This window comes from Ambystoma mexicanum, chromosome 1q, assembly GCF_040938575.1.
Source record: "Ambystoma mexicanum isolate Mex_15411 chromosome 1q, UKY_AmexF1_1, whole genome shotgun sequence".
Taxonomy (NCBI): domain Eukaryota; kingdom Metazoa; phylum Chordata; class Amphibia; order Caudata; family Ambystomatidae; genus Ambystoma; species Ambystoma mexicanum.
In genome coordinates this window covers 101,813,903-101,826,814 of record NC_090922.1, presented here as the reverse complement: position 1 = coordinate 101,826,814, position 12,912 = coordinate 101,813,903, and the positions used below count along the sequence as shown (strand labels likewise).

At 43.8% G+C, this 12,912-nt stretch overlaps 1 protein-coding gene across 5 annotated transcripts in view; it reads right to left on the bottom strand.

The window, feature by feature from the left end:
• APRT (adenine phosphoribosyltransferase) overlaps positions 1 to 11,654 on the bottom strand; it is a 260,035-nt gene extending 248,381 nt beyond the window's left edge. For 2 of the 5 annotated variants that reach the window (XM_069635805.1, XM_069635839.1), the window contains exons 1-2: positions 11,482 to 11,598; positions 3,532 to 3,665 (exon numbers count right to left, since the gene is read on the bottom strand). In XM_069635805.1, coding sequence (XP_069491906.1) covers positions 3,532 to 3,665; positions 11,482 to 11,487 — 140 coding nt within the window. In that variant the 5' untranslated portion in view covers positions 11,488 to 11,598. Of the gene's footprint in view, positions 1 to 3,531; positions 3,666 to 11,374 lie in introns of all 5 variants that reach the window. The other 3 variants (XM_069635821.1, XM_069635814.1, XM_069635830.1) reach the window with 3 other exon arrangements.
• Between the last annotated feature and the right edge of the window lie 1,258 nt (positions 11,655 to 12,912).

Genomic DNA, 12,912 nt, shown 5'->3' with positions numbered 1-12,912 from the left:
GTGAGTTGGCCTTCATTGGGTAACACTGGGGCGCACCGCAATAGACCTCTGGCTGCCAGTAACCCTTTGAATAACGAACTAATGAAATAGTGTTTTTGGCGCAACCCTCATATTGAGAGTGACCGAGTGGGGTAATATTGTAATCACATTACCGAAGTATTTGAGCAACATAAATTTAATCTACAAAGAGGAAGATTACTTGAAAGGGAAAATGACAACCAGCATTGCCTAAACCAAAGAAAGACAATTATAAATAAAGGGGGATACAGTTTTCCTAAAAGGGGAAACCTGAACAATAAACATTACCAGCAGCTAACTGATGTTGCAGAAGGAACTCAAAGTGGCAGGAGAGAAACCCTCCTTGTAGAAATCATCAAGGCGGAGAGGAATATAACCTGCATTGCCTATGGCAAACAAATGAGTGGAACGAGCAACATCAATGTGTATTGTACCCGTATCGAAGAAGCCGTTAAGCCCAATGTTGTTGTTGAAAGTAAAAGACTTTTTCACGAAGCAGTTTTCTATGATTAACTTTCCACATTGAAGATATGAGTGCTGTGAAGGCATCACGAAGTAAGACACAGACAACAGATTTAAAGTTCAAACAAAATATATTTATTAACTTAAATGTCAGGATGGTTGATGGCCTAACTTGCCCTATGCTAGGGTGGGATTTCCCTACCTGAACGAAACCAAGGAAAGTCTGAATCCAAGAGTTCAACTTAAAAGTATGTCTGTGTCCAAAACCTATCCTTGCCCTAACAACTACAACTAACAAGTGTGTGGGGGATGTCAAAGTTAAAAGAAAGTGTTGACTCAAAGTTCTGAGCTTCTTCCAGCTCACAGCTTTCATTCAGCTCCCCTTCCCCAAGCATAAGAAAGTTCCATTAAAATGTTTCAAAGTTTACCTTTCACCAGTTCAAGGGGATCTAGTTCAAACCAATCCTTGGGGTTCCCTTCCCCAAGTTTCAAGTAAAACAATCCAAAACAAAAGGGTCTTGAGACTCTGTCCCTAAGACAAGTGTGGTCCTTCAGGTCTCGAGGTTCCCTTCCCCAAGATGTCAACTTTGCCATTTAATACTTGTTTCAGTTTTTCTAAAAAAGTTGTAACAAAAACACCAGGTCAACATGACCCTCGTTCTGGCTTATCTCGCCAGCTCATTTGCAGTGGTTTCATTGGGCTGTTTCATGGTGTTCTTATCATTCACTTTTCAGGGCTCTTTGGCCTAGGCTCGGTCTGCCCATCACAGGTCACGCAACCAGGATTACTGGGCTCCTCAGCCGACACAGGTTCCTTGGCACTTGCTCCTGTGCACCAAGTCACCTTCGTTTGATTCCTTTATTGGCCTCTTGGCTTAATATGTAGTCTTGCGCTCCTCTGGCTTATCCTTGGTAGCCTTGTGGCTCTGCCACCACTGTTCCACACCTATTGCTAAACTGTGGCCTTGCTGCACTTCATTCACTCATTAAAGTTCACTATTTTGCTCCCTTCAGCGTTTAATGTACTGGATTTCAAGGTTTGAGTTGAATCTTTATGCAACATATATTCAATATTGTTTACTTTAAATTAGGTGTTCAGTGTGCACTTATGTTGCTTAATTATATTCAGTATTCAATATGCACTTGTCTGCTTCAATGTTAAGTTTCCACTTAGTTCGGTATTCAATAGGTATTTATTTGCTTACTTTCACATACCGTTGTTCCCTTGCGGTTTTATGGGAGCGCCCCAATGCTGGAATGCCTTCCCGACAACTCACGAGCCTTCTGTGCCACTCTCCGGTGGTTCCTGTTTGTTACTGGACGCGGACAGCGTCCTCTGTGCACCGGGCTCCTCAGCACATCCTGGGCTACAGAGGCACCCAGGCTTCTGGGAAGAACTCAGCCCACTCAGATCTGGTCCCACAATCTTCTGCGGTTAATGCCGGCTTCCTGGATCTTTCTCCGGTCCCACAAAGGCAGCTTCCTCTCAAGGGTCTCCTGCTGTTCTCCCTTTGCTGCTGGACTAGTCTCTTTTTATACATCTGCAGCTTCTTGAAAGGCTGCAGGTGTGCATGCTTTATTAGCCCTGCCTGACCATAATTAGAGGGACATGCATGACCCCCACAGCTCCTTGCAGGCATCTTCCTTGTCCCAGTACCAAACTGGTGAAAATATGTAATCTACATCACTCTTAGTTGTTTTTTCTTCGTCCCAGTACTGTCAAGTGTCACATGTGGGAAAATGAGGGAGGCGGGCTAATAGCCCATAAAGTTTGGGGGAGGGTTAGGTTGGTCGCCAATAGGGAAAGGGGGATACCATGTCTCACCCAAGGGCACCCCACTCTCAAACCTCAAGGAACCTCCACCCAGGTGATCCTCCTTTGCTTCTCCACCCCCCGGGTCGGGATCCAATAGCGATGGCCTTTCCCTGGCCACCTATGCAGAGGACAAAAGGGGAGTAGGAGTGAGAATACCCTCAGGTTTCTCACAGTGTGGAAAATCTGAAGCAGTGCAAGCCTCACCACAGACTACTTGCGGTAGTGGTAGGAGTTTTATCCCGGCAGGCGAGTATACCAGGAAAGGGCCTATTAGTGGTTAGTCCTGGCAGGTTAGTGGACCAGGAAGATGATAACTAAAGTACTGACGTGTGGTAGAAGGTTGTGGTGAAAGGTGGCAAGGCCACTGTGTTATGATGACTGTTAAAATGATCCTGACAAGACTTATTTATGAAACAGAAATGTGAAAATGATTGTTCTTCAAGAGAAGTTATATTGAATGGAAGTGTGAAGACAAAGTAATATGGTTTATCGAGTAGGAGGTTGTGGAAACTTTGACAATTATTTTGTAGAGCAATAAATCTTAGTCCGCAATAAGACAATTCAAGTGAAAGACTTATGGAGGGAAAAGAACTTTGAGCAGAACTTGGCTACTGATAGAACTTTCTTGATTGGAACTTTTGGGTTTGAAAATCCTACATTAAGCTTGGTTACACGGATATGTGTTTGCCAATTTTATGTTAGACTACAACTGTTATTTTATGGAATTGAAACAGCCATATGATACCTATATAACATATGTTATATGTATTAGTGTGAAGGACAGATACCTTTTGATATTAGTTTCCTTTAGTCTTAGTTTAAGAGGCAGGGAAATCCTTGTTAGGTTAGGAAAAGCAAAGCATTTATCACATGCCTATTTAAAAATGTGGCTACTTGAGATAAACTCTTGTCTATCTAGCATTTCTGACCCTTCACACATCCTACAGATAACATTAATTATACTACGATCCAATGCAATAATCTGTCCAGAATCTGAGGAGGGCATGGCTAATGCCACAGTCCAGTGGCTGTGTGCATACTTGTAGAGACAAAAACATATACGAGGGCAAATGCCTCAAAAAGGTACATTTGTGGCCTAAAAAGTGGAGATCTCTTTAAAAATGCAGGGCTCTGCAGGGGAGTCTATAGCATATCTCTGAAAGGTGTGAGTGTACTAGAACAAAAGCTTTACCCATGTGGCAGTATACTTTAACATGCACCATCTCTTCTCTTACCGAAAGAGGATGCCTGGCAATGGGAAGTCTGGGAAAGCTCTCACTTGCTGCCGCACACGCTCCAGTTTCTGCTCTTCCATATCTTCACTCATGATTAACTTTGGATTGGGCCAACAAGTAGTTGGAAGATCCTGCTAAAGAAACAGAGAAGTGACAAATAAATGGCCTATCAACCAGAACTAAATCTCTTCCTACCTTTATACCTAGTATATTAGACAACTTCTCTCAGGGACACATGTCCATTTACAAGTACCCCCAATGCTCGTCACATGATCTTGTGGCCCGCAATGCCACCTGACACTGTTTTGTGACTAGCTTTCTGTCGATTGTGAAAAACACACGGTGCTCCTGCAAATTAACTCCTGCCCGGTACAACAGAATGTACAAACGCCCCGAAAATGTAGAAACAACAAACTGCCAAACACCATCCGACCTAGTATTTTGGGTGGACAAAAATAAGTTTTGACCCAAGAAACATACATGTGTTACAAGGTATTCGTATTGCAAACAGGCCAATCTTATCATATATAAAAGCAGTACTTGCATGCAATTCCTACAACTATTCTAGGCCCTCCCTGGCCACCCACAACCAATAGTCATAGACCTTTAGCTCTGAAAGGAAAGCTGGATAATCATGACCAACACTCTGCTGTGGCATGGACACAGTTGATTTACTAGTCCACTAATGAATCCCACACGGGCTACATTGCTGTACTAATACATAGTGACCCCATGGATCAAGAGGTCCAGCATCCTAATGTTGAGCAGGAACTATTGCTATACTAACGTTCCAGGAACTACTGGATCTCCAAGAAGGTTCCATGCCGGAACTAGTGTACACCCGGTACTAACCTACAGCGGTCTGATGCATCATTATGATCAACCACACATTCCAGTGGAGGAGCCACTGCTTTATTAATGCAGTACGATAATTAGATCATTTTGGGTCCATATTATAATAATGTACTAACACTACGACTCACCATGACCAATCAGATCCTGGAGTGAAGGAACCATTGGTGTCCCAATGCAAGCTTGGGCGTTCATCATGTATTACAATTTAATTTATTGGTCATTTATATGGAGCTTCATGCGAGACTCCTCCAGCTTATAAGCGCGGGACTGAGAATCGAACCCACAACATCGTCTTGTTCTAAAGGCGAGCATTTTGCCTCTGAGCTATCATCCTGGCCCTATTGTATGGCTTTTGTTTCAGCATCTGCAGGACAGCAGCACTTTATTATGTGCACTAGCTCCTTAGGACTGGTTGACTCGTGCTAACTTTTCAGCAATCTCAACCTCAATTCACCATTGCCCACAAAACTTCCCCTACTTCCCAATAGGCTCTAACCATCTTAAGGTCCTCCTACCACTGCAAATCCTACTATGCCTTCTCGGCGTGACACTTCCTCCAAGTTCTTACCAGGATATGCCTTTCCTGAATGCCCCACCCTCTACTCTTCCACCAAGCTCAACTTCCATATACCAGTAACATGCACTAGGTAAAAATCCACCTGCACCTGAATAATATAAAGATATTTAAAGTTCATGAAGAAGCCTGCACCAACATTATCTATCCAACTACCTCACTTCTCAAACGGATCCCCAGGAACATAGATACACAGAAATAGTTTGCGCATTGACTCTCCAACTTGCACAACAATTTCACAACCTTCTCATAACACACGCATAGAACACATCTTCCCATCTAAACAAAATGAAAAAAACAAAGCGTTCTTCTGAAATTGTGGAAAACAAGACTACCAAAAAAAGCCTTTGCCTTTTTTGTCACACCAAACAATAGGGTAGATTTAAGTTGGATTCACCACTATAGGGTATCTAGTTTTGCAGTACATCCCACCTATTAGTAAAACATCCACACAATCTCCAATGGACTGTTTAGGCTCACCCTTGTCATCACCGAAGACACGCTACTTCATCCCACGTTTCAAATCCCCATGATCACATCATCCATGTCCTGTGCTCGCCACCTGAATCTGGGGTTTCTCGAAACTCCCACTCAATCTCTAACTCCTGAGCAGCAGTTGCTCCACTGTTGAGCCCTGTTCTATTTTCCTTCCACATTTATCTCTCGTGGGAGTGAAGCACACTTACTTTCACATGAATAACCTTTATGGGTGGTGTCACAGCCGATGGATCAGCAGATGACTTGAGATCAATTAAATATTCACTGTTATTATTATGTAAGCCACACGACAAAGTGATTCGAGTTAACTAAGCCCCAGGGTGTGGGGGGTTGGGATGCAGGCCTTAGGTTAGGTGCATTAAGAATGAAAGGATCAGCAGCTGTGTGTGCACTGGAAACAGGCCAAATGATTGGAGCATACGTGGGTCAACTAACTACAAGCTGCCCAGTGGTGGTCCACCACGTGGTTCCATACAGTGAGATTATATCCGGGTGAGCTGCTGTCACTCTGTGTCCTTTCTGCTGCTCGATTCCATGATGCTTGTGCTGATGCCTGCCAGAGGAGATCTTAAGTACAGAGTCTCTTTACCCGTCCACAAGTGCATTCTGGAGCAGGCAGAGTACACAGCTGGCTTGCAAGCCCATCCACATTTCCCCATCTATACTCGTTGTCATTGTAATGCGATATGCAGAATCCTACGAGCGCATGTTTCTGGCCTAGATGTCCTAACTTCTGAATAATTGTAATTTCCATACTCCTGATTATTTTTCTGGTGCTACAGGGATTTTGGGGGACTGAAATAGGCACTTGCACATGGTTAGGACAGAGAGGGGAACCTGGTGGATTCTTCCTCAACCACCTCTGGGGCCAGCATCGTGGAGCAGGCAGCAGTCCCAGGCCTCATCCTCTAGCCTCCTGCATTGCCCTTCATAAGTGGATACAACCTGCAGAATAACCCATAGAGATGCGTCACTGTTTATTTATTTTTTACACACACAAAATCACGAATACAATCTGACCATACCTTCACTATTTTATAATACTTTTCTCATTGGCGCTTACCAGCTATCTAATTGTGTTCACACCTCGGTCCAAGTCTCACCCTTGTGGTCAATAGTGTAGCTAATCCTTTTAAGTAGCACTCTGCAGCCAATTTGGTTAATGTCATGATTTCCACACGCACAGTAAATTAAGTGGTGCTGGAGTGTAGTGCGATATGATACTAGCACAGCAACATCATAACCTAGAGTGTAAAGAACATTTGTTGCAAATGGGAACCTGTTAAAATGCGGTTTTAGGGAAAATACTCCTGCTTGAATCCTTACCCATGTTGTGCGATATATTGTGTAGAGTGCATGGATAGGGACCAATGCAGACTGCAGCACAAAAGGGTAAATACATGTGAATGAATAATGCAGGAATTTTATTGCAAATGGAGTTGAAGGGGCAGGGAGGGGAGTGGGAGGTTTCGGTCTTTGTGGGGCTGGGAGCCACCAGACACTTAATTTGCCAGTTTAGTGGGGAAGCGAATTCTGAAGGGTATGAGGTATTATTTGAGTGAATGTCATCAAAACACCATGCATAACCAATTTATTAACGCACTGATTTCTAAGCTGAAATTATTCAGTAACTGAATTTCCAACATATCTTAGTGTACTGTTTATAATATATGCAATAAGCCTTGGTTGTGCATGTGTCTCATAGCAACTGCGAAGAGAAGCAGGCAGCAAACACGCATTCGTTCTGGAAACACACCAGCAGATTAATTACTCATAACAACCCGAGATGAAAGAGTTATTGCGTGGCCAGGCGCATTTATAGAACTAAACATTTGACCATGGATATAACAACTTTAAAAAGTACATGTTGTGAGAATCGCATGTCGGTGATATAGTAAATGGAGAACACAACACAGGAAAATTAAGCTTAAAAAGACATAATAAAATGAATCTCAAAACACTACCATACATATTGAAGATCAATTATTGAAAAAGTACAATAGTGAACACCATAATAAATTGGACAGCTGAAGGGTTCTGGCGACATTCCCACAAACCTTTACCTACCCATATAAGTAGGTGCCTGGCTGTCACCATCCTCTCCAGCAGACCACAACTAAATCAAAGAGGCATAGCAAGAAATAGACCCCTAATAGATTAATTTATAAATATTTCTCTAATTTCTAGTTGTTTATGGCTACAGGTCATTGATTGGGTGCAATGTCATCCCTCAAAAAAATAAGTGCAAAAAGAAACAGGTACCTCTGCACATCATGCAGTACGCATGCAGAAAAACAAATGGATGACCTATTAATTGGAACATTTTGAAGATATGCAGCATTGATACAAAAAAATTGCAGTGTTCTTTTAAAAAAAAGGTCAATATAACTAGTAAATACCACAGAAGGCTGAGAAATATGTGCAGGTGCAATCCACTCATACCCCCATTCCTCTTGCTTACCTCAACAAGCATGTCCAGGGGACAGAGCAGCTCCTATATCTGTCTCCCCAGCCTGTACACTGCCTGCTCACGAATGGGGTCCTGTCTGAATTTTTTGACAGCCACATCACAGATAAGTGATATTTGCTTTTTTGTAATAAACATGAATATTTTTTACAAATGGTTTTACACACTTTCTGCATTGTCTCTAAGCAGTGTCGACAAATGAATAGCCACAACTAAACCTATTGTTCACCCCGACCATACAAAGCTTTTTTGTGCATACACATTTGTTTTCTTTGCACATGAGTAATTTTGGTAAGGAACTATGGCATATCTTGAAGTTTTGAACTGGTTGATGAGCTCTCCTTATAAAAACAAAATATTTGCGTTTTTTAAAGCATATATGTTGAGAAAAAGTGTTTCAAGATGCACCTTTAGCACTGACTCTTAAAGAATTGCAGTATTTGGGAAGGAGAAATAATTCTGTTCCAACCTCTTTGGAGATGGTAGCTCACCAACTACACATGCTCACAAAGAAGCTTACCTAGTCATTTAGTTGCGCACATGGAAAATAGGTTGCGCACGAAAGCTAAGCATTTGCGTACTAATGGAAAAATAATTAGAGGGAACATTGCTCCTGTGTGAACAGCAGAGTTGGGGAGGCGAGGCCAAGCCTGCAGTACTAACCTTGACTTGTGAATTGGAAATGGCAAACGAAGAAGGAAGCGCACACAGCCAGTGAGTTGGCAAGCGACCTGAGAGACCGATGTGTGTTAAAGTGAATGAAGTAGCAACATTATATCACAATTGAAGGCTGCACACGTGTGGAAGAGATGCGAAGAAAGGCAAACCTGTGAATAAACTTTGAAGTAAAAGGCAGTTGTGAGATCAGCGATACTAAGTAACGCAGTGGACCGGCGAAAGGAAGTAGCCCATTCGAAAGCCTCAGTGAAAGGTGCATTGTTTGAAGTTATAAAGCGAACAAACAGCAAAGGTGAATAAGCAAGAGTAAACGTGAACTTTGAGTCAAAGTGGTCCTGCGGTGGTCTGTAAAGAGAGCCACACACATTCGAAAGTCTTCGACATCCGAAAGGGTTCTGTGCACGATTGAGGGAGACCTGAAGTACATTAAGCTTAAGGAAGAGAGACCCTTACAAGTTTGTGTTGAACTGTGACGTGAGAGGTCTGAGCCCGACAGAGGGGGACCTACGTGAACTGTGTGCTGTAAGGTCTGAGCCCTGCAGAAGAGGATGTGAGAAACCTGAAGGTGTCTCAGCCGCTAGTCCCCGGGGAACTGTCATGCAGGTGGCCAAGACACGGCCATCGCTATTGGATCCAGTTCCTGGGGGTGGACCATTGGGGGAGGATTACCTGGATGGGGGGGGTCTTCGGGAGTAGAAATGGGACACCGAAAGATGAGACGCGATATCCCCTTCCTTACGAGATCTTTCCCCATCCTACCCTGTTAGAAACCCTACCACCTTTTCCCGCAACAAATTCTATTCTATTCTAATTTATTTTTGTACAGCGCCAACTAACACGCAGGCCTCAGAGCACTCGAGGGGGCAGGTTAATATGAAAGACAACGGACTAACACAAGAGCCGTTTACCTGGAACTGTGTGAAAGGGCTGAAAAAAAAGGTCCGAAAAATGCATACCACCAAAGGTTCGAACACCCAAAGTTCGAACCTTTGGTGGCATGCATTTTAGGTAAGTAAAAAAATAATAATAAAGATTGCGGGGGTATCCCCCGCTCACCATACTATACAGTATAGTGAGCAGGGGATGGGGGGACACCCCCGCTGCACACCCAACAAAGGGAAAAAAAATTAGGCTGCGGGGTGTCCCCCGCAACACCACGCTCACTGTACTTTACAGTATAGTGAGCAGGGGTTGTGGGGGAAAACCCTGCAGCGGGCCATAAAAAAAAAACTAAAAAAAAAAAGGACACTGCGGCACCGGTTCCCGATCATGGAAGTGAAAGGGAACTGGCGCCGCAGGGACACAGCATGAAGAAAGGGTAAGTAGGGTCTGGTTATGTTGGGGGTGTCGGTGGGTCTAGTGGGTGTGTTGTGGGTGTGGGTATGTAGTGGTCTGCAGTATATGTTCGCATGGGAAATGTATGAACCTTTTGAGGTGCGTACATTTCTCATGCAAACTTTTCTGTCACTGACTTTTCCGTGACGGAAAAATCATAAAGATCCATTTACCTGACATGTCCCAACACAAGGGTCAGGCAATTGCTGATAGTTAAACACACCTGGCGACCCTTTCCCTTCACTTTTTTCACTGGTCCTGTTAAAAACAAGCATTGGCAAAGCCAACAGTTTTGGCTTGTGCATAATAGTAGGCACTTGCAGGGCACTGCTTAGATGCCCAGGTACTTGCACCATTTTGCACCTGCAACTATCAATGGCCATTTAATACCAAGATGACTGTGCCTGGCAAGTGCCTTTGCCATGCCTACACAAAAGCCCAAACTGTTGCTATCGCTTATTCTTGTAACAGTGTGCTCCATCGTGTTATGTTCCTGTTGCTGCCTGTCACAGACACACCTTGTACCCCCAACTTTCCTTATGTATTGCTCTTTATCGTTCTTTCTATGTGTGCCTCTTTGATGGAAAATTGTATTTGAAAGGTTGCATTTCTTGATTTATGTAAGGCATATGTGGCTGTATACGACGGCTGCAACACGTTGTTGAAATTACTGTGCATGCTCTTTCTTGAATATAATATTTTGACCCAAAAAAAAGTGTATAAGTAATGGTGGGAAGTCTTATGTGCTGCGTTAAAGCCCCCCAAATAGGAGGATGGTTGAGATGAACAGGGGTGCATCTCAAACTCAGATGCGGCAGCAGGGACTGTGAAGCATCATATCTTCACCTGCTGGACAACATGATATTCTTCACCACTAGGACATAATCTATAGGGAGCCTTAAGAAGCAAAGCTGTAACTCGTGCTCGACATTTCATAAACTGTAACGAGTCATTAATGGCTTCCTCATTCGAAGCCTCATATTTTAATGGCAAGTTACAGTTTATGACATGTCGAGCTGCGGTTTGGTGTGGTTATAGCTACAACAAGGTTTATTATTCTGAGAGAAAGCTTCACATCAACGGCTTCCTCAAAGGCAGGCTCGTATTTTAATGCATAGTTTTCTCTCAGAATATACTGTCCGTTTATCTAATACTTCAATGAAGGAATTTCGGTTCTCTACTGCTTTAGTCTGTGACCGCTCGAAAGAGGGGCCGGTGGTCCCGCGAACACTACCGAAGACCGGGGATGCCGGGAAGGGGTGGGGTACCAAATATTACATACCGCCGGATCTGCAGCCAATAGCCCTGGGGAATCGATACTTTCACAGTAGGCACTGGAACGGGAGACTGTACAAGTCTGCAAGCGCGGCTATTATTTATAGTCACTTCCCCGAGTGTAATTGCAAAGCCAGGTGTTTAGAAAGTCATCTACTTACAATTTTTAATTCCAGAATGTGATAAGTACAATACGACGAATTGCTGCTTCAGCTGCAGCCTCTTACTTCAATGTGAATTTCTAGTAGCTGCTAAGTGCCCCTCTTACCAACATAACAACGAGGTGAGGGTATATTCAATTCACTACAAGACCTGGATCACACGTGCTCGCCTAACGCTGATTGAATAGGAGGTTTGGTAAAGGGAGGCCTTATGTTGCTTTCATTATCAATTGCAACACATATTTAAAGTCCCTATGGCACGCAATAGCAGTGTTTCTTTAAAAGTTTGTCGACACTTTCTAAAATGCCTTTAAGTGGCCATTAGAATACTCGTATTTTTAAAATGCCTTTAAGGCGTCGTGACGTTTCCACGTAGAACGTCTGCGTGCTTAGGAGGAGAATCATGGAGGAAGGAGGGCTTCACGCCGTGTACGGGCAGGCATTTATTTTGGGTTGATACTAGATCCCATCCGAGAAACGGACCGTGGTTGTTAGCATAGCTCTCAACTCACACGCTTTTGGCGGGTGTCACCCGCCTTTTAAACAGCTGACTCACCCCCCAAGCCACCTTCACGCCCATTCGTTTCAATGGGCCTATCACCCGCCAAAAATAAAATCGGGTGTTTTCACCCGCCTTTGCGACATAAATGGTTGAGAGCTATGTGTTAGGGCCATTTCTCAGATGGGAAATAGCTGCCTCAGCGTGAGTGGGCTAGTTCCCATTAGAGACATGGCCCTTTTTTGCCCCCTAGTGGCCAAGTCCTGCATAATAATGGGAACTAGCCCACTCACACAGAGAAGGCTAGTTCCCATTAGAGAAATGGCCCTTTTTCCCCCTAGTGTCCAAGTCCTGCATAATAATGGGAACTAGGGAAATGGCCCTTTTGCCCCTAGTGGCCAAGTCCTGCATAATAATAGGACCTAGCCTACTCAAACTGAGAAGGCTAGTTCCCATTAGAGAAATGGCCCTTTTTGCTCCCCTGGTGGCCAAGTCCTTCATAATGATGGGAACTAGCCCACTCACAATGAGAAGGCTAGTTCCAATGAGACAAAGGGCCCGTTTTGCCCCTAGTGGCCAAGACCTGCATAATAATGGGAACTAGCCTACTCACACTGACAAGGCTAGTTCCCATTAGAGAAATGGCCCTTTTTGCTCCCCCAGTGGCCAAGTATAATGGGATCTAGCCTACTCACACTGAGAAAGCTAGTTCCCATTAGAGAAATGGCCCTTTTTGCCCCTAGTGGCCAAGTCCTGCATAATAATGGGAACTAACCTACTCAAACTGAGAAGGCTAGTTCCCATTAGAGAAATGGCCCTTTTTGCCCCTAGTGGCCAAGTCCTGCATAATAATGGGAACTAACCTACTCACACTGAGAAGGCTAGTTCCCATTAGAGAAATGGCTCTTTTTGCCACTAGTAACCAAGTCCTGCATAATAATGGGAACTAGCCCACTCACACCGACAAGGCTAGTTCCCATTAGAGAAATGGCTCATTTTGCTCCCCTAGTGGCCAACTGCTGCATAATAATGGGAACTA